Genomic DNA, 20,066 nt, shown 5'->3' on the forward strand with positions numbered 1-20,066 from the left:
AGACGCCAGTGAGAAAGACAGAGGAGAGGAGAGGAAGAGAGAGAAGGAGAAAAGGAGAACAGGAGACAGTGTGGAAGAGAATGAGAAAGAGACGGAATATGAATGTGATAACAGCGGCTTAGTTTGAGACACATTGGTGAAAGTGCATTTTTAAAATTATATTCTCTCCCAAACTTTTTCTACTCACATGAACACTATACCTCTACAAATACATCTTTATAAATATGGGCACTACAATACACACACACTTCCTCAGTCACTAACATCACACACACACACAGAGAGAAAGAGAGAGAGAGAGCAGCGCGTGGCAGACAGAGGGGTGAATCCTCCTTGCCAGTGTAATGTGGAGTGACTTGGCAGCTTGCCCAACCAAATAGTTCTGGATGAGAAAACACACTCTCAGTCCTAGTGAGTTCTCCGACAGAGCAAAATCAAGGGCTTCCCTCTTCCTTGTGTGTGTGTGTGTGTGTGTGTGTGTGTGTGTGTGTGTGTGTGTGTGTGTGTGTGTGTGTGTGTGTGAGAGTCCTTAGTCCTTAGTCGTGTAACAGAAATAGACGTGGAGCGTTGTAGTGTAAGGGACTGCAGTACTCTGAGGAAACGACCAGGCCGGTCTCTGATCAGTCCCAGCTGTGAATGAAGGAGAGGATGATGGAAGAGAGGGAGAACGAATGAGCACAAGAGAGAGAGAGAGAAAGAGAGAGAGAGAGAGAGAGAGAGAGAAAGGAGGGGGGAGAGAGAGACCTTTCTTGTTCCTCTTGTACCCGCAGTTCCGGCTGGCGTGGACTGAAGAGGTTTGCCACCCATTCTGCACACTTTAGGTACCTTTGATGAGGGGAGCCTTTGTGTGTGTGCGCGCATGTTTGTATGTGTGTGCGTGTGAGAGAGAGAGTGTGTGTTGTGGCAAGGGGGCTACCGGAACAGAATGTCTGTTTCATGTAAAGATCTGAGAGTGCGAGGGCAGGACGGAAGTGTGCCACTGGGAAGGATTGTCTCAACATGGACTCCATTATCAGCCCAAACATAATAACGGATCTCAGGAGTGGGCGTGCGCATGTGTGCTTCAGACGGGCGGACAGAGAGGGAGAACGAAAGACAGACAGACAGAGAGAGAGAGAGAGAGAGAGAGAGAGAAAGAGAGAAAGAGAGAGAGGAGAGAGAGAGAAATAGAGAGAAAAAGAGAGAGGAGAGAGAGAAAGAGAGAGGAGAGAGAGGGAAATAGAGAGAGAAAGAGAGAGGAGACAGAGAGAAAACATTAAAACTGTCTATCTTTATGAAAAGTGAATCACAGACAAAATAATCTAGCCTACATCAACCAAATAAGGTGTATTAGCAGCAGGCTTGTGCAAAATTCCAGAATTGAATTGAAACTGGCTCTTAAAATCTAATTCAATTCTTTAATTTCACTTGCATTTCAATTGAGGTAGCAAACAGGAAGCAGAATTGCAATTCGAATTGTGCACAACCCTGATTAGCAGGCCCTGGATATGCAGGACAGGAGGTAGTGTACTTTCTTATTAACTGGTATGGTCAATTTGTAAATTGCATAAGAAACCACAAATGTAAAATATATTACTACACAAATACAAAAAAAAAATCCAAATAGGAAACTGTCTACAAATTGTGCGCTATTAAATGACTAAGACATGTCTAACATGAATTCAGTGGGCTGAAAATTATTTCGTTAGGTGGTCATGCTGGTCATGCCTCTGATTGAATGACGTATTTTGTCTGCAGGACATAATGTAAAATTATCTAAAACAGAAAATGACAAATCGTTTGCCGCCGTGTAATGTTAAAGGCTACTCATTATCAATGAAACGGTATTTTCTGAAAACTGGTTATAGGGCTTTACATTATTCGCAATAATGTTCAGTCAAACTATATTGTTTTTTGTATTATTGAATGAAAAAATATATATAATTAAAGGATGTTCTTGTATAGGCCTGTTTCGCCTGATTTGTTACTGGCCTTTTGCTTGTTTTAAAAATGAGCTATCCATTTCTGAGAGGATGCCTCAATTTCCTGCGCTTGTGTGTACTCACTGAATGGATGGGCCCATTGCTGATAAGGTGGACACACAGGCGAAAGGCTGACTTTACCTACCCACCCACTATCTCTCACACTTGCTTGCAAGGTGTTTCGCGCAAAGGTAAAACTGCTGTCCATTTCTCTCAAAATATGTTAATTTGGATTACGAGTGAGAAGAAGTATTTAAGAAACGATTAGTTGAGCTGAGTTATCGAGGGCATCCGTTTGCTTGAGTTTGCTCAGTTAATTGCTTGTGTTAAGCCTAATTACGAATTTGGGTGGAGCGGACACCAGAGGTAGGGGGGCGTGCTTTGTGTATGAACGGTGAAGAGGTTACTTACCTTGCCAACTTCACGACAAACTCTGAAGTTACACCAAGAGACAGTCTTGTTGCAAGAGACAATTTTGTTGCTCGTGATCTCACGAACTGGGATAGCCTATGAAAGCAGTATTTTCGGGTGATTTATGGAAACACGCACAGGTAGGCTACGTCTTTACCTTTTCTTATTTCAGTTTTAGTTTAGTTTTAGGCTAGTTCTTTTTTAGTTGCAGTTTAAAATGACAGTCAAATGCACTTAAACATCGGAATAAAGGATAGCCTATTCGAATTTAATTCGTTGTTAGGCTACATCTTGAGGAATAGGCCTAATTTTATTTTCATTCCTTATATTAGCCTATGCTGGTTGAACAGTGAAAGGATGTGTTCTATCAATAGGCTACTTGCCTTAATTTCATTGAATTTGAATAACCAATGCCAATAGAATCAGAAAAGAAAACTTCACATCTTGTCGCATAACCTATATAACATAGGCCTACATATATGGCAGAATTTGTTTAAATCTCTCCTCTTTTATTTTTTGTAATCGTTCACACGGGAGCCCAACATCATTCTATTGAACTCTGCTCTCTCTCTCTCTCTCTCTCTCTCTCTCAAACACTTGTCACTGAAAAGAAAAGTTATTATAAGCGACTTCAACACACTGCTGTTGATGTCATGGTCGCTACTGACCTGTGGACAAATACTGGTGGGGGCTTTAACACCGTTTTATCAGTTGAGCTCCCGCTGCGCGCGGTGCAGCCTGCGAGCACAGGGACTCGTACTTTGGCTCGCGGACATGAGCTCCACGCGCAGTGCCCATTATATCTGTGCAGTGTAACATATACCGCAACTTGACATCTTCAATAACATTATTTCAGCCTACAGCTGTCGCAGGGAGGGGGCGGATGGCTTTCTCCCCGCTTTTGTGTCCTTATTCGTTGACATTATCAATCTCTCTAGGTATGACTTAGGTCACTGGATTTGACACACGTCTTTTAAAAAGCGTTATGAAAATCGTTTAGCCTACTGACGCAGTCTATACAAAAGGCTGATATCTCAAGATAGTTCTCGTGATGTCGACCAATAGTACTGTAATTGGATGAGTTCACAGTTTCAGGCTTGTGATCTTGTGATGACCGTTGTGTATGGCTGAGTAACCACAGTTTGATTAGTGACACTTACTGGAACAGGCCGCTGCAGAAATGTGTTGACATAAAAACTTAACGTTGAACTTTTAAACACAGGCCAACAAAGATAAAGCCTACTTGACTCATGGTATATTTCGAGAGTGCTAGGGCATAGCCTATTAGCGCTAACTAATTAAGGAAAAAAACTATGGCTGTTGTTTCTTCTTGTTTTTATATATTTTTACCACCACCACCACTACTACTGCTAATAATAATATTATAATGTATTATTATTATTGACCAAAATAATTATTACATTATTGTTGTTGTTGTTGTAGTTGTATTGTTATTATACAAGCTGTTCCTGAACCTGTTGGAATTATATGTGCTTGGGTCTCTTTCTGGTGTCTACACCTTATTTGGCCCTTAATGAAAAGTACAATTTAATCCGGTGTGCCAAACTGAGCTTGATTAGCTCCTCCTTAGATTTAGGGGTGACTGTCTGGACATGGTATTGATCCCCTCCACACACACACACACCCCACTGCTACCCCACAGGCCGGTGGCTGTGACGATCAGTCTGTCTCCAGATGGCTGGGGTGGGATGGGGCTGGTGGAGAGGGGGCGGATTGGCTGGATTAGACGTGTCGGCCCGGCCCCCCCAAGCGGCTGTGTGTGTGGGGGGTACAGTGGCCTGCTGCAGCCACGCGTGTGCGTGGAAGCACACACACGGACGCGCGCGCGCACACACACACAGCACACACACACACACACACAGGGGATCATGGCATTGGGTAATTTATATAATTCTCTTAATGGTTCCACCATTGTGGGATTAGCCTTTTTCAGAACAATAGCCAAACCAACCTCCTCCACCCTCCCTCACACACAAACACACTCGCCACACTCGTGTAGAGGGGGATTTAGTCAGGATGAATTTCAAATAAATATGCAAGCAATTGTTCAAAAGCATTTGAATGGTGCTTTTCCTCGAGGAGCCTGTTTTGCTTCCGACAAACAGTTAAATGGAAAGCAGACGGGCCAACGAGTTTGACAGACTGGAAATTAAGTTTGCTGTTAACGCCATCTTTTGTCTCAGCTTCCAGTTCACTTATCTCAGTCCACCCAGTCTTCTGTTTCTCTCTCTGTTTGTCTCTCTCTCTCTCCCTCTCTCTCTACCCCCCTCCTTTATCTCTCACCTTCTTGAGGTGATGCTGGTGACAGCGTAGCTCCCTGTGATGGAACCCTGTTTGCGGGGCGGAAGGGGATTGATAGTGGCCCTCTGAAAAAACAACAAAGCTGCTGGAGTCCCCAGCTCCCCTTTTGTTATAGACCGCTCTCTGTCCCCCAGGCATGCAAGCCACATTAAACCCTCTGCATAAACAAAACAAGAGAGACAGAGAGAGAGAGGGAGAGAAAAGCCATTTGAATTTGACTTCAGAGCCAAGGAGACCCCTCCCTACCCCCCAGCCCCAGTCCAGGAGCCCACTCCTTCCTTTATGGCGTGGGCTGAGAGAGAGAGGGAGAGAGAGGAAGAGGAAGAGAGGAAAAGAGAGAGGGAGAAGGCCCTGGAGCCCTGGAGGGTCTAGCCTTGTTTAGGGGCTTTTTAAGGCTCAGTGGCAGTAAGCTGGTGGTGGCGGTGGCCTAGAGGGGAAGGCGTTGTGTGTGTGTGTGTGGGGGGGCACTCTTCCAGATTGTTCCCAGCTACTTGGTCCTGGAGATCCTTGTTTTTTGTTTGTTTCAATTTTCTCTCTCTCTCTCTCTCTCTCTCTCTCTCTCTCTCTCTCTCTCTCTCTCTCTCTCGGCCTCCCTCCCTTGGTGGGGTGTTCCCCTCTTTCCTTACTGCCCGTCTGTGGAGCTCCGGGTCTCTCAGCAGCGCCAGCGGCATCTGTAGGCCAGATTGGAGAAAGCTGTGGACCAGGTCGAGGACGTGGGAAGCAGCAGTCCTGGGGGGGCTCAGATCGCCTCAGGGCCGGCCCCTGCCAGGAAATAGTAGGCAGCGAGTGATGTGGTCAGCTCTTTGTCACCAACTAGAGGGGTGGGATGGCTGGATAAGGGTGAACGAGTGTGTGTATATAAGTGTGTGGGTGTGGATGAGGGGTGGAGGGGATTTTGGGGGTGGGGTGGGGTGGGGTTGCTGTCTAGGTTTCTGGATTCAACCGTCATCTTGGAATTTCACCTCCTGTTCCCTTCCTCCTCCATATCGCTCTCTTCTTGTGATTAACTTGTGAAATACAAGTGTCCTTATCTTCATTATCTTCATTAGTGGTTATTTGATACCAACCAAAGTGGCGTGTCTATCATAAGAGAGAAGAGGAACATGAAACAAAGAGCTGGAGGGAGGGAGAGAGACAGAGAGAGAGAAAGAAAGAAAGAGCACGCAGGAGGGGAAGAATGACGGGCTGGGGGTTGGGGGTTTCCAACTGATTCTATAGGACGCGTCATGTGTTGGGATGAGAACTTTCATCCCAATTCATGGCATAAGAATGCGACGGCCCACTCCTCCTGTCTCCTCGCCCGAGTCCTCATGTAGCCCCGTAGACTACGCCATCTCTAACCCACTTTGGGCTCTTATAAAAAATAAACTTTTTTCTTTTGACGTCTGGGGATAAAGAGAAACAGGGAGAGAGGGAAAGGGAGGGGGGGGGCACGTACAGATATACAGTTCACTCAGATGTCCGTTTGTATCTGCTGTGTAGAGGTGGCCAAGATGGCAGGGCGCCCCCTGGAGGCAGAAAAGCGACAGGCCCAGGTGGGGACCAGAGAACAGGGTGTGGGGGGGGGGGATCAGCAGTAGATCTTTGGGAGAAACAGGAACGTCTGTCTGCGACTCAAGCGCTTAGTAAACAGCGACAGGTTATTGAGTCACTGTCACAGGATGTCCTTCTTCCCCAGGAAGAGAGTGTGAGAGAAAGAGACAGAGAGGAAGAGGGATCAACACAAGCCCCCTCCCTTAATTCTGTCTACCCCGTCTAAAACAAAGCTAGGCGCTATCGCCACTATCTCTAAGGATATGTGTTAATAAAGCTTTGACATAGTCACATAGTCAAAAGCTGAATTTGCTGGTATGGTAGCACTGACTATTTTTTATCTTGTAAGTGTTACTGTTAGTGGAAATGCACAATGTGAGTGTGTGTAAGAAAGAGAAAAGTTTGTGTGTGTGTGTGTGTGTGTTTTGGGAGGCTTATCTGAATTCATTAAAAACTGCAGCACGGTGAAAGCTTTCTTATTTTCTCTCCCTTCCGTGCCCATAGAGAAAGCAGACAGGGAAAAGAGGATGCAGAGAGTGGTGTCTGTGTGTGTTTGAGTGTTTGTGTGTGTGTGTGTGTGTGTGTGTGTGTGTGTTTCGCGCATGTAAGCAGGAGAGTGTGACAGTGAATTGTTAGATCTGTTGCGCGAGGAGAGTGGGCGGAGTCAGGAGGTGGGAGTGGAGTGGGAGGGAAGGTGGGAGGGACCAGACTTCTACTACCATGAGGAGAGAGGGAGAGAAAGAGTCAGTCAAACTCAAGACGAGTACTGAACAACACACACACACACACACACTGAAGCCAGAGTCTGGAGTAACACTGGGTTTGGAAGGGGAACTGCACCTGTCCCGTACCCAAGAGACAAGGACACACACAGGGAAACACTCAGGGGAGATAGCAGCCGGCTCTATGTGTGGCTGGGATCAAGGTTTAGCGGTGAGTAGGGCCTGTTCTGCATTCTTTTACTGCTTCTGTTTGGAGAAAAGAGATTTTTTTTTATCTCTTGTCAGTGAGTGGTACCTGTCTGAATTAAGCGAGAAAGATTTCTGACGTTGTCTGTTTGGTGTTTCAGTCAGTGATCTGAGATGCAGTCTCTTTTTTTGTTTAAACTTTTGTTTTGCTGTAAGCTTGGAAAGTTACTCATTCAATTCAACTCATTCAATTAATCAATTCATTCAAAAATGGGTAACATACTTTGGAAATAAATTGTTTAGTCCATTTAATCTTTTTTTCGTTAGTGTTTTGAAGTGGTCAATGTTTTCTATTTCTAAATCTATTTCAAAGTTTTTTGTTGTCTTATAAATTCAGGTGAAATATTTACCATTTTTAAAAAATAGATTGTCTGTGAATAATGTAAATGAAAGCACCTTTAATTTCTGTGATTCATTTTATGCAAGATTTGTAACATGAGATTCAGAATACATAATTGTAGGAAATGTTTCTGTATCTCAGCAGGGAGCTTTTCTACATTTGACTTTTAACAAATTTGATTTCACTGTTATGTTTAAACTTAATTAGAGACTAATACTTACATTAATATTTACAGTTCTATTTTAATGGCATGTTCAAAGTTAATGTTGGAATTAACTTTGAAAAAAACAGAAACTGTATTCTTTCAAAAATTGTTTAAAAAAAAAAAAAAACACACCGCTGGGTGAAGCATAAATCGGTTGCTCTCTTGCAGTTTTTCAGTTTCAGAATTAGTTTTGACTTTGCACAGGTGGCCAACAGATTCTTTTTTTTTTTTTTTTTTAAAGGATGGCCCCATTAAGATATGTGATGTGTTGTATCTTTAGCTTTTATTATTTCAAAATGTTTCAAATTCCTGTATGGCGAAAAACAACTTTTCTCAGTTTAAGGAATTTGATAACTTCACAACGACACAAAATCCCTCATGACATAATTTGCGTGCCTTTATTTTGAGGCGAAATACAACCGTGTTTGGGGGATTTAATAAACACAATAGGTGGCATTAAATTGTGGCTCTTTTCAGCCTGTCTGGTTCCAACATTGTGTAGATGACGTTGGTTGTTTCTGCTGGTGGTGTAATAGTCTCCTGTTGTGGCGTTTGTTTCGGAGTGGGTTTTGATGTCTTATTGTGAGCGACTGCGGCAGGACACAACCCTGAAGGCCGCAAGCTGGGCTCCACAAGGATGTGTGTGCGTGCGTGGGACACTCGGCCGCTGCTGCTGGTGGGAAGTGTTTGAAGTTTGTTTGTGCCTCTGTGGCCCCCAAATGGAAAATTTGTGAATTCGTCTCCCCCTTGTTCCTCCACACACACACACACACACACACACACACACACACACACACACACACACACACACACACACACACACACACACACTCTGAGATGGCTTGCCGGTTCCGCTGCTCTGCCACTCTGATTCCAATTTTAGCTCCATTCAGATGCAGACAGCACTTCCTTCCTCCATCTTCCCTTGTTTGTGACCATTTTCCACCCAGGGGATGCTTGGGAGAGAGAGGGAAAGCAGAGGAAGAAAGAGTGGGGTGGACGAGGGGATAGAGAGAGGGAGAGAGAGAGAAAGAGGGGGCGTCTGGACAGGCCAAACATTAGAAAGAGGTTTTGGAGGTTGTTGTAAGCTGTGGTGAGTTTAGACTTTTTGTGGTGGTATCGGAATTACCGGACAGTCCAACTGGATGTAATATTTATGCTTGTAAATTGTGTCCATCTAAATATTTACGTGAGCTTGAAATCCCCTTCCTGAGAGTACAATTCTTTTTTCCCCCCTGAATTGAATTAGCAATCTAATTTACCAAGACAAAACTTTTAATAACTACGTTTCATGCTGAAATCTCAGTTAATGTGAATTATTATTTTTTTCTGTTGTGTTTTGTAATTGTTTATGTAAATACAATAGTATAGTATCTAATGGCGATTTCAGGTTTAGAATTCAGCGTTTCTATGGGGCTGAAGCGTTTCCTGGTTCCCACTGAGACAAGTAGACGATTAGTCAGCTCGACACAATGAGACCCACTGACTCAGTGTAGATTTCATTCACTCACTCACTCACTCTTTTTTCTTTTTCTTTCTTTCTTTCCTTCTTTCTTTCCATTGTTTTCTCTTTCAGGCTGCCTCTCAGCATAGCAAAGCCATGTTGACCACCGAGGGGGCGCCACATACAGCAGACCACGCCATCGAGGACAAGAAGATGGACGTACAGGACGCTGACATGACCGCATGGACGGAGGCCGACTTCGAGGAGAAGTGCACCTACATTGTGAAGGACCACACCTGGGAGGGCGGCCCCGAGGCTCACCCAGACCTGAGCTGCGCCGAAGCCTCGCTGCCCCGCAACCTGGCCTTTAAGCATCCAGCAAACTCAAAAGAGGTAAGACCAGACCACACATACACACACACACACACACACACACACACACACACACACACACTCACCGAGACTTCTCTCCACGAGCTCCATCTCTCCCAGCACCCCCCACAGACTCAAAGACACCAACCCACAGGTGACTCAGTGCCTGGTCACCCAAATGCAGCCTGGGAAGGCTTATCGCTCGAGGGCTCGCTGGTGGAAACCCAGCTGGGGCAGGGAGGGGGAGGGATGGGGGTTGGCAGGAATCTTGCCATCGGTGCTTGATCTGTATATGCATATATGTTTGTGTGTGAGTGTGTGTGTGTTGACAAGACTCATTCCATTACTCATGGAGCCGTTTTGACTAGGAGCCTCCCTCACTCCTTTCACCTCATTAACTGGAGCGTTTATGTGTGATGTCAGCTTTCTAATACAGCGTGTTGTCTGAGCGGCAGACGGCTGAGAATTGATGCCCTGAGGGAGGGGAAATGTAGCGGCGGCAGCATTGCTCCTGTACTGTGTGTGTGTGTGTGTGTGTGTGTGTGTGTGTGTGGGGAAGCTAGAGGGAGGTTTTCGGGTGCTTCCCCGGCCCCCCCACTGTCAGCTCTGTGTGCCAAGAGGAGTCGTGATGCATGTTTATACAGGGGCTCCTTAAGTCTGCACAGGCTCATCGTCACACGCCTCTAATTCATCTTCTTTATCTTGGCCTTGTCAGCGAGCCGTTTTAAGACCATCACGACGCAGCGGCAGCAGCGCTGTCTGTCTAAGCCTCTGTTTGTGTGTGTGTGTGTGTGTGTGTGTGTGTGTGTGTGTGTGTGAGAGAGGGTGTTTGTCTTGAGGTAGTACTACTTGCCAAATTCCAGTGTGCCCTGGTCAGGGGAGAAAGCTCAAGTGGGTAGGAGAAAGAGCAAGGGAGGACAGAGAGAAGAGAGAGAGAGAGAGAGAGAGAGAGAGAGAGAGAGAGAGAGAAGAGCCACAAATGCTGATCCAGGACATCCAGTCCAAACCGTAACCATCCACAGCAGAAAACCCCCCCAACCAGCCCTGAATCATCACTCTGGCCAACATCGCGCTCTCTCCATCGAGTTCAAGGGGGTTTTTCAGGATACCTCCTACTCCTCACAAAAACAGAAAAAAGCCTACCTTTGGACACAGGCTCCAGACAGTCACTGTTCTAACCACCTGGATCATGGAAAGAGGAAAAACAAACAAACACACACACACACACACACACACACACACACACACACACACACACACACACTCATTTGGCAAGGGATAGATTTTCTCATCATTACTCTCTGTTTATCCTTATCTGTTCCTTGGAGGGAGTTGGAAAGTGAGCCTCTTTATAGTTCTTTACAAGCTGATAAAAATATGAGTGAATAGTTAACTGCCAAACGAATGGTTCCTCTGTGGTTGACCTGAGAGGGCATTAGGGTCCATTGATGGTCGTGATGAGAGTATTGATGATATGTTTAGAAGGGGCATTGTAAAGCGTTAGTTAATCAATTACCCAAAACAGTGCAGCCTAATCTTCAAATGGAAGCATGTGTTTTGTCATAGATGTGGAAGCCTCTAAGGAGATGTGGAGGAGATGAGGGGGATTTCCTGAGCCCTTCTGTCTCGACGTGGGGCTGTTTGTACGGCTCCATGTGCACATAGGTGAGGGGGGGTGGAAAAGGGGACCTTTAGAAACATGGCAATAGGATTGGGAAGAGGGGGATAAGGGTGTCTGTGTTAGTTCATCAGAGGGTGAAGAGATTAGTTTAAAGTCTGGGTCGTAATCCACAACTACCAGACAGTAATTGCCTGTGTGTGGGTTTCTTTTTTTTTTTTGACTGTGCATATGTGCATGTGCACGTCCTTGTGGGCTGCTTTTGTTGAAACTAAGGGGTGTTTGAAGTTATTTACCTCAAAGAAACAAAGTGCTATAATCGTAGGTGTAGATTTCTCCTTTGAGGTCTCCCCCTCCACTGTTGTTGTAATATGTGACAGAGAATGCTTTGTGGCCGAGAGTGTTTTTTAGGTTTGGTGAGTCTGTGTGTGTGTGTGTGTACTTGGGGGTGGCATTATGGGTAGTGAGAAGAAAGTCAGTGCGTACTCTGCATCAAAAGCGCCCTCCCCTCCAGCTGAGCGGTGTCTTCTTGTGGGTGTCACCCGTAGGTGTGCCTCCTCTTGTGGGTGTCACCCGTAGGTGTGCCTCTTCCTGACTAACGTCTGCTGCACTCACCTGAACGCTCTTGCTCACCATCACCACCTCCTAAGAACAAAGCTGGAGACCTCTCTCACAGCTAGTGGAACTCTCATGCACAGACACACACCAGGCTCGTGCAAAATTCCAGAATTGAATTGAAACTGGCTCTTAAATTCCAATTCAATTCTTGAATTTCACTTGCATTTCAATTGAGGTAGCAAACAGGAAGCAGAATTGCAATTCGAATTGTGCACATCCCTGACACGCACATATGCCCAGTCTTGTTTGTTTGGCGTGGGTTTGATGATTGCCCTGATGGCTGCTTCCTGAGTCCCTCTCCAGCGAGGATGGTGGCCTTCTGGTGACAGGAAGTGATAAAGTAAATCATCTCCAACCGCAGAGAGCGCCGAGAGTGAACACTAAGCCTGAGAAGAGAAACTCTGCTCTCCCACCCTCCTCTCCTCGAGGTCTCGTCACTTGACCTTCCTGATTGATTAATCTCTTTATGTTTTTTTCTCCTCTCTCTCTCTCGCTCTTTTTCTGTCTTTCTCTCTTTTCTTCTCAAGGTCACTGGTGTTGTAAGCAGAGAATACATCCCCAAGGGAACTCGCTTTGGCCCCCTAGTGGGCGAGGTCTACACTGCAGAGAATGTCCCCAAAGACGCGAACAGGAAGTACTTCTGGAGGGTGAGTTGTTGTTTTGTTTCAGGAGCTTCACTTTCAGTAAAGAGGGAGAGAGGAGGGAGGAAAAACAACATGACGGCTCACTTCCTGTTCCACTGCCTTAGTTTCCTGCGTGACATCATGGGGTCGGGGGTTCTAGAGAAGCTGTGAGCGCAGCACTCTGTGTGCGCGCGAGTCAAAAAACGCTGAGTAAAGGTCTACTGTTTTGGGAACTGTACCACAGCGTTGGTGGAGACAGACGCTGAGAGAGTGTATGTGTGTGTTTTTTTCATTTAGCGTGTGATCATGTTTTGACTGTACTGTGCTCTTGAGGGAGGAAGCAAAATGACTGCATTTTACGCAATGGGATTACCTTTAGGCTGAGAGAGTGTGATGATGAGGAGGAGGAGAGGAGGAAGAAGCTTCAGTAGATAACCCTAATGAAAATGAATAAAAAATATATAATCAATACATTTAATTATTCAGATGCTTCAAATATATTAGTTAATTAAGGTGTGAACCGTATAAATTCTCCTTTCCATTCCGTCATATTCTCCCCTATGACATGAACACATTTCAAATACTGTTGAAACTGTGTGGGAATCTCAAAAAGATTCATTGACGTCGACTGCAGTTCACAGTTGACTTTACCCATGTTCAATCAGCATAGAGTAAGGCCGTGACAGACAGTACTGTATGGCTGACATACGTCTCCAACAGCAGCACATCATCAGGCCCCACGGTGACATCAGAAGGAGGCTTGTCTCTTTCGCTCTCTGTACACAATGATGTCACCGTGGTCTTCCAAGAAACACGGAGCGCAGCGCTAGCGTACCTCCACAGCAAGTGAAAGGAGCCTAATCGCGCGCAAAACCTCACCTCCACACCTCGCAGGACACCGATATGACCTGGTTCCGTGCCTCTGAGAAAGAACGACAGACAAGAGAGATAGAAAGATAAATAGAGAGAGATGAGGAGAGAGAGAAATGGGGGTGGGGGTGTAGATTCACTACCAGAGTAGCGAGTGGTGCCGGGGGCGTACTGCTGACTCAATCGAGTCAGCCAGTGACTTTATAAAAGAGACTGCGAGCGTCTGCGAGCGCGTCACATTTGCCTGGCTGTCAGTTAGGCTGCCTCTGCAACGCACCTGATGAGACGCCAGGTGCGTTGTGGTTGTGGTGAAGCTGGCTTTCGTGGGAAACCGGTGCCCCTCTCTAAATGAAGTACCTGCTGCATTGGCTTGCAGATGACAGGGGGTTGTCTGGAGATGTGGGGACTGAAGCCTCTTTAAACAAAAAGCAAAACTCCTGTGTTCTTAGAACCAGACTCTCTCTCTCCTTGACATGACGTTCTTCTGACATTCTCCACCACTTCTCTGCAGATTTATTCGGACGGCAAGTTCCACCACTTTGTGGACGGTCTGAACGAGGACAAGAGCAACTGGATGCGCTACGTCAACCCGGCTCACTCGGAGCAGGAGCAGAACCTGGCGGCCTGCCAGAACGGCATGAGCATCTACTTCTACACGGTCCAGGCCATTCCCGCGGGCCAGGAGCTACTGGTGTGGTACTGCCCCGAGTTCGCCCGACGCCTCCACTACCCTGCCTCTGGGGAGATCATGATGCAGAAACTAAGTGAGTAAACTAACCTCCCCCCACACACACACACATCTACTGCCACACATATATGCACGCACACATATTCACACACACACACACACACACACACACATACAAGATCCCTTCCCATCTGTTGCTTTGAAAGACGGCCTTTTGTTCAGTCTTCTCATTTGAAGCTCTTGAAGTGTTCGTTGTTGTTTCAAGAGTGTGCGTTGTGTGTGGCTCTCTATGCTGGTCTGAGTTGAAGACAGAGACATGGTCAAAAAGCGTGCACACACACACACACACACAGTGAGGGGATGTGAGCCTGTTATTATCTAAGAGAAACAGAAACATTGTCGTTTGTCCTTTCATCTCTGGGGTGATCAGACATTCCTACTGTCTCCCTGTTCACTAGTTTCTCTCTCTCTCAGTCTCTCTCATGTTTTTACTCAGCCCTGGTAATGACGAAGTTTCATGACATGGGCCTTTCTCAGGGAGGGCTGGAGGTAATGCTAGAGTCAACCTCACTTAAAGGCACTCTCTCAACATAAAAGCTCGCCTAACACGCTCGATCTGTTGTTGCTCAAGCAGCAATAAAAGTCACTAAGCTTGGCCTTTGTTGGTAGAGGGAGAGGGAAAGAGAGAAGAGAGAGAGAGAGAGAGAGAGAGAGAGAGAAGGGGAGGTAGTGAAAGAGAGGGAGGGTGTGTGTATGTGTGTGTTGGGGGGTTACAGAGAACGACATTCTGCCTGAAGGTGTGGCGGGAACAGGCCAGCCAGACTGACTCCGGTCCCCTGGGCCCTGGGCCATGCGCATCCCCTGGGGCGCCAACCAAACCAACCTTCCCTCCCTCCACTGCCCTTTATACCCCCCCATACCCCCCCATGTCTCTGATGACTCTGAGCAGGCCTGTAATTAAGCCGATGACCTGCAGCTGACATCATCACTTCTCTATACCTTCTACCTGAGCAGGGGAGTGGGGGTGGAGACAGACAGAGAGAGGGACCATAGAGAGAGAGAGAGGGAGAGAGGGAGAGAGAGAGAGAGAGAGAGAAAAGTGTGTCCTCCACCTCACTCCTGGGTCGGGTCCACACACTTGCAGTCATAGCTGGAGCAGCCGTGGGGCCAGTGCAGTGGTGACTCAGTGCAGTGGAATGGCCTGAGATGACTGGAAGGACCGCCGACGTTCACTTACTCTAAACTCTTACATTTATAGGACCGCCGACGTTCACTTACTCTGAACTTTTACATTCAGAGGAAACAACGAGAGAGAAAATATCACATCGTCACAATATCGGTTAATTAGGCTACCACTGAAAAAATACTCAGCATTTCGCTGGAATTTACAGTACCCCTGGAGGATGTCAACAGTCACCTACCTGCTTAGTAAGACTGAGACCACTCTCTCCTTTTCGTAGATTTCTCTCCTTTTTTTCCTTCCACCCTCAGTCTCTTTCTCTCTTTCTTTCTATTTTTTTGCTCTCACTCTCTCTTTCCACACACACACACACACTCTGACAAACACCCCCTGCTCGGCGAGGAGAGAGAGAGAGAGAGAGAGAGAGAGAGGAAGAGGAAGAGAGAGAGGCGTAGGGCCAGAGGCGCGGACAGCCCTTTGGCACGACTTCCTAATTTATTTGGCACTTAAAAGAGAGAGAGAGGGAGGGGAAGTGGGGAGGGGGAAGAAGGGGTAGCATGGAGAAGAAGGAGAAGAAGAAAAACGTCTCCTCCATTGACTACTTGAACTTCCTGGCGGCCAGGGTTGCGCTGACAGATTGATATCTGTGCGATCGCCGGGGCTGTTTGTTTAGTGGGAGCCCTCTGGGGAGGAGGACTGGGGTGGGGGCTGGGGGTGGGCCAGGGGGCAGATGAGGGGTGGTGGTGGTGGGGGGGGGGTGCTGATAACCTCAGTGTTTAGATTGTGTTGTGGTCCCAGAAGGGTGGAAGTGTTTTTTTTCTTCTCTCTCTCTTTTCTATTTTTGACAGTGAATACACTGTGCACGTATGAGCAACACTGGTAATTATCAGATGGTTTGGTCCGTTTTTATTATGACTGGCGCTCAAGTTTTTATTATTTTTATTATGACTGACGCTCAAGTCAGCTGAGAGGTGCTGTAGACAGGCAGCCCTTAAATCTGTGAGTGTGAGTGTGTGTGTGTTATTGATGGTACTTTGTGAAGGGGCGGGTTGGAGAAGCCTTTGTGCTGGAAGTGCCACACAGCCCTCTTTGTCACTAGGTGTCTTCAGGTCTTTAGGTGTGTGCTTTGTGTGTCTGCTTTGTGTGTGTGTGTGTGTGTGTGTGTGTGTGTGTGTGTGTGTCTGTGTTCCTGTGTGTGTGTGTTTAGTGAGGCGGGGACAGGGAATATAACTTTGGGCTTTGTTTGGATATCTGTTGGTAGGAAACTTTCAATCACCCCCCCTTCTCTCTCTCAATTAGATTGTATCAGTGCCCTCAGCAAAATGCTCTCTCTCTCTCTCTCTCTCTCTCTCTCTCTCTCTCTCTCTCTCTCTCTCTCTCTCCACCACCCTGCCCAGGGGCTGTTGTCATGCCTCACTTCCTGTCTAAGGTCTTTTGCCCAAGACAATTTGTCAAACTGTCGCTCTAATTGGACAACCAAGTTACTTAGTGCTCCCTCGGACTCCTGGGCCAGAAGGAGATGTATGTGGCCGAGCAACAATGGGAGCTCATTGTGGTCCTCCAAGGGGCACTTCTTGGTCCTGTGGGCCGGGAGAGAAGCAATTAGACCCCGGCCTCGCTACAATTTTCTCAGAGCCTGTGATTCATTTTGTTATACAATTGGGCTGGACTGGAGACACACACACACACACACACACACACACACACACACACACACACACACAGGTTTGTGTGGTTGGACGTTTGAAGCTCAATGTGTGCTGGTCTGGTGTGTTTACAGAACAGAGCCTGATGGAGGCGAAGCAGCAGGTGACAGAAGAGGTGGTGAAGCCCGTGAAGAGAGAGCACAGCGTGTTGGAGATCCTCAAGGACACCAAGCGAGAGCCCAGCCGCCCGCTGGCCACACGCCCCCCCCACTGCCCCGACAGCCCGGAGCGGCCGATCTACCCGCGCGCCGTCTACCCCATCCGGCCGCAGCCCCACCCACACTCGCACCTGCAGCACCTGAGCAAGGAGCTGCTGAAGGCCAACACTCCGTTTGGCTACCCCGCCCGCTCGCCCGGACAGTCCTCGGCTACGGCCAGCCCGGACGCTCGCAGCAGCCCCGAGCGCAGCCCGCACCACCGGCGTAGCGCGTCCCCGCCGAGATCCGGCCCCCCGCACGAGCCGCGCGACGGCTTCCCGGCCACCCTCCACCCGGGCCTCTACGGCCGCTCCCTGGGCCCCTTCCCCGGCTACTCGCCGCCCGGCGCCCTGCCGTCGCCTTTCTACCAGAGCCCGCAGTACCCGCGTTACCTCCTGCCCCCGTACGGCCCGGCGCCGGCGGGCAACGTCTTCTCCCGCATGTACCCGCTTTACAGTGGCCTGATGCCCACACACATGCCCCTCCCGCAGGGCATGCTCCCGTCCGAGGCCGACGCCATCCGACGCCGCTTCCTGCTCCCCCCTACCGCCGCTGACGTGGCCCATCGGGACTTCCTGGTGCCGGCCCCGACCAGTGCCTTCTCGCCCGCCACGTCCCTGAAAGACAAGCCCGCCGGGCACCACCCCCACGCGCCGTCCAGCGGCTCGCCAACTGCCGGTTCGGCGGCCTCGGGCGACCGTCTGCCCACCAAGCCTACCTCTGCCCTGCTGGGTCCCGCTGACCCACGGGCCGACCCGGAGGAGGCCATCAACCTGAGCAAGATGAAGCGCGGCAGCTCCACGGGCTACAAGACGCTGCCCTACCCGCTCAAGAAGCAGAACGGCAAGATCAAGTACGAGTGCAACGTTTGCAGCAAGACCTTCGGCCAGCTGTCCAACCTCAAGGTGAGTCCCGTCCCCCCACGTCACTCCTCACCTCTCAGCCCCCCCCCCCCACCTTCTCCACAAGTCTCTATAGATCATCTGTGCAGAAACACCTGGATCTCACCACCCTTCTCTCTCTTTCAGGTACATCTCCGTGTCCACAGTGGAGAGCGGCCCTTTAAGTGTCAGACCTGCAGCAAGGGGTTCACCCAGCTTGCCCACCTGCAGAAGCACTTCCTCGTCCACACAGGCGAGAAGCCCCACGAGTGCCAGGTAAGGACAGGTGTTCCCTACTCCTATTAATCCGGCCTGCTCTCATCACTCAGCACAAGCTACATGATGTTTCAATCGGTGGATTGTTCATCCCTCTTAAAGCGAACCCACTAACATTCTCTCTGGTTATCTCTCTCACAGGTGTGTCACAAGCGCTTTAGCAGTACTAGTAACCTGAAGACGCACCTGCGCCTGCACTCCGGCGAGAAGCCCTACCAGTGCAAGATGTGCCCACAGAAGTTCACGCAGTTCGTGCACCTGAAGCTGCACAAGCGGCTGCACACGCGCGAGCGTCCGCACAAGTGCCCGCGCTGCCAACGCAGCTACATCCACCTGTGCAGCCTGCGCCTGCACGCCAAGGGCTACTGCCTGGCGCCCGGCGGCCCGCCGCCCGCCCCTGGCTGCACGCTGGACGAGCTGGCGCGCATCAACGAGGAGATCGAGCGCTTCGACATCACCGACCACGCCGACAAGCTGGAGGAGATGGAGGGCGGTGTGTTGGACCCCGAGGTGGAGAAGCAGATCCTGGGCATGCTGTGGCGCGAGCTGGACCTTAAGGTGTCATCCTTCCACACGGACACGCTGCACCTGCCTCCACCGCCGCCGGGCTTCAGTCCATACCAGCCCAGCAGCGAGGTGTCCGTCATCAAGCTACGCCATGGCAGCCCCCAGCCTCTGCTCTCCGTCAAGGTCAAACAGGAGACCGTGGAAGCCATGGAGTCCTAAACCAACCTGTACTTACCACCACCACCACTACTACTACTTACAAGAAAGAAGTAACCACTGAATCACACTCCTAGAGGCACACACACACAAGCACACCACCCAACCCAAGCCTGTTTTACTGACTAACAACCAGGCGCTTTGGGAGAAGGTGGCAACAATTAATGAGTTGTAAATTATTTTCCTTCTTGTTTTTTTTGGTTGACGGCAACCGAGGCTCTGGTTCTGTCTTCAGGGACTTCAGTACTCAGGGCTCAAAGACACTGTCCACTCCAGAGTGTCCTACACTTAAGACAAAGACAATCATCTTTCCTTAATTTCATATGACTATTTTAATATCATTGTTGTTGACATTGTTGTTGTTGTTGATGTGGATATTGTTGTTATTAATATTATTGTCTTGTTATTTTTGGTTCAATGTAGTAAGTAACCTCCTTAATTTATTATGCAATGTGTTGTCCTTTGAAAGCAATACTTGGAGAATAATGTTTACAATGACTGGGTAAATTCATTGTAATTGGCTATTTTCTTATTTTTCTATGATCATACTTCTTTTGTAGATATTTTTCTTTTGTTCTGCCTGTCTTAGCCCTGTCATATCGGCCTGTGGCAGAGATAAGGAGCATCCTATGCTGAAGGTGTGCCCTTTGATAACAGGGATAGGACAGCTCTTCAGTTGAAGTTTTTTTTTCTGTCTGGCCAAAGGTAGACATTTGAAATGTTGTGTTCCCAACTTGTTTCAAAATCAAAAGGAAAAAACGTCAGTAATGCATGCTCTTAGAGGATTTTTTGTTGTTATTGAGCTCTACTTACTCTACATGAGGCATTTTGTACATATTATTTTTTAAAACAACAGTTACCTCAGTGTGTATGTATGTATGAATGTATGCATGTGTTTGTGTGTGTGTGTGTGTGTGTGTGTGTGTGTGTGTGTGTGTGTGTGTGTGTGTGTGTGTGTGTCCAGAAGGAAGTAGAAGCAGGAGGCACATATGATATTTATTGCTTTGCTACTTGAAGATGAAAACCAAAATGTTCCGGAGTGCAGCTCTCCAATGCGGCCCAAAGAGCAGGCGTTGGTTCACATGTAGCATGTCAGTGGTGGCAACGCGACCAGACGTCTCTGAATCAGC

General features: G+C 48.1%; 1 protein-coding gene across 2 annotated transcripts; it reads left to right on the top strand.

Moving 5' to 3' along the window:
* The first annotated feature begins 2,478 nt into the window (after positions 1 to 2,478).
* On the top strand, positions 2,479 to 19,834 carry prdm1a (PR domain containing 1a, with ZNF domain). Of its 2 annotated transcripts, none has more exons than XM_048261857.1 (7): positions 2,479 to 2,512; positions 9,317 to 9,577; positions 12,320 to 12,439; positions 13,797 to 14,049; positions 16,934 to 17,961; positions 18,085 to 18,213; positions 18,355 to 19,834. In XM_048261857.1, exons 2-7 carry the CDS (start codon positions 9,341 to 9,343, stop codon positions 18,937 to 18,939), a joined length of 2,352 nt encoding a protein of 783 aa, XP_048117814.1. In that variant the 5' UTR covers positions 2,479 to 2,512; positions 9,317 to 9,340; the 3' UTR covers positions 18,940 to 19,834. The 2 variants fall into 2 exon arrangements, with proteins under 2 accessions (XP_048117814.1, XP_048117813.1); XM_048261856.1 differs by lacking the exon at positions 2,479 to 2,512 and adding an exon at positions 6,987 to 7,160.
* Positions 19,835 to 20,066: the final 232 nt, after the last annotated feature.

This window comes from Alosa alosa, chromosome 13 (genome assembly GCF_017589495.1).
Source record: "Alosa alosa isolate M-15738 ecotype Scorff River chromosome 13, AALO_Geno_1.1, whole genome shotgun sequence".
Taxonomy (NCBI): Eukaryota; Metazoa; Chordata; class Actinopteri; order Clupeiformes; family Clupeidae; genus Alosa; species Alosa alosa.

What these genes read in the sequence shown, in the direction of transcription:
- prdm1a (XM_048261856.1), top strand. Translation starts at nt 7,134, where the DNA reads ATGTGTGGCTGGGATCAAGGTTTAGCG. An exon ending in GATCATGATGCAGAAACTAA is followed by an intron (nt 14,050 to 16,933) that starts GTGAGTAAACTA and finishes GTGTGTTTACAG; the next exon opens with AACAGAGCCTGATGGAGGCG. An exon ending in GCCAGCTGTCCAACCTCAAG is followed by an intron (nt 17,962 to 18,084) that starts GTGAGTCCCGTC and finishes TCTCTCTTTCAG; the next exon opens with GTACATCTCCGTGTCCACAG.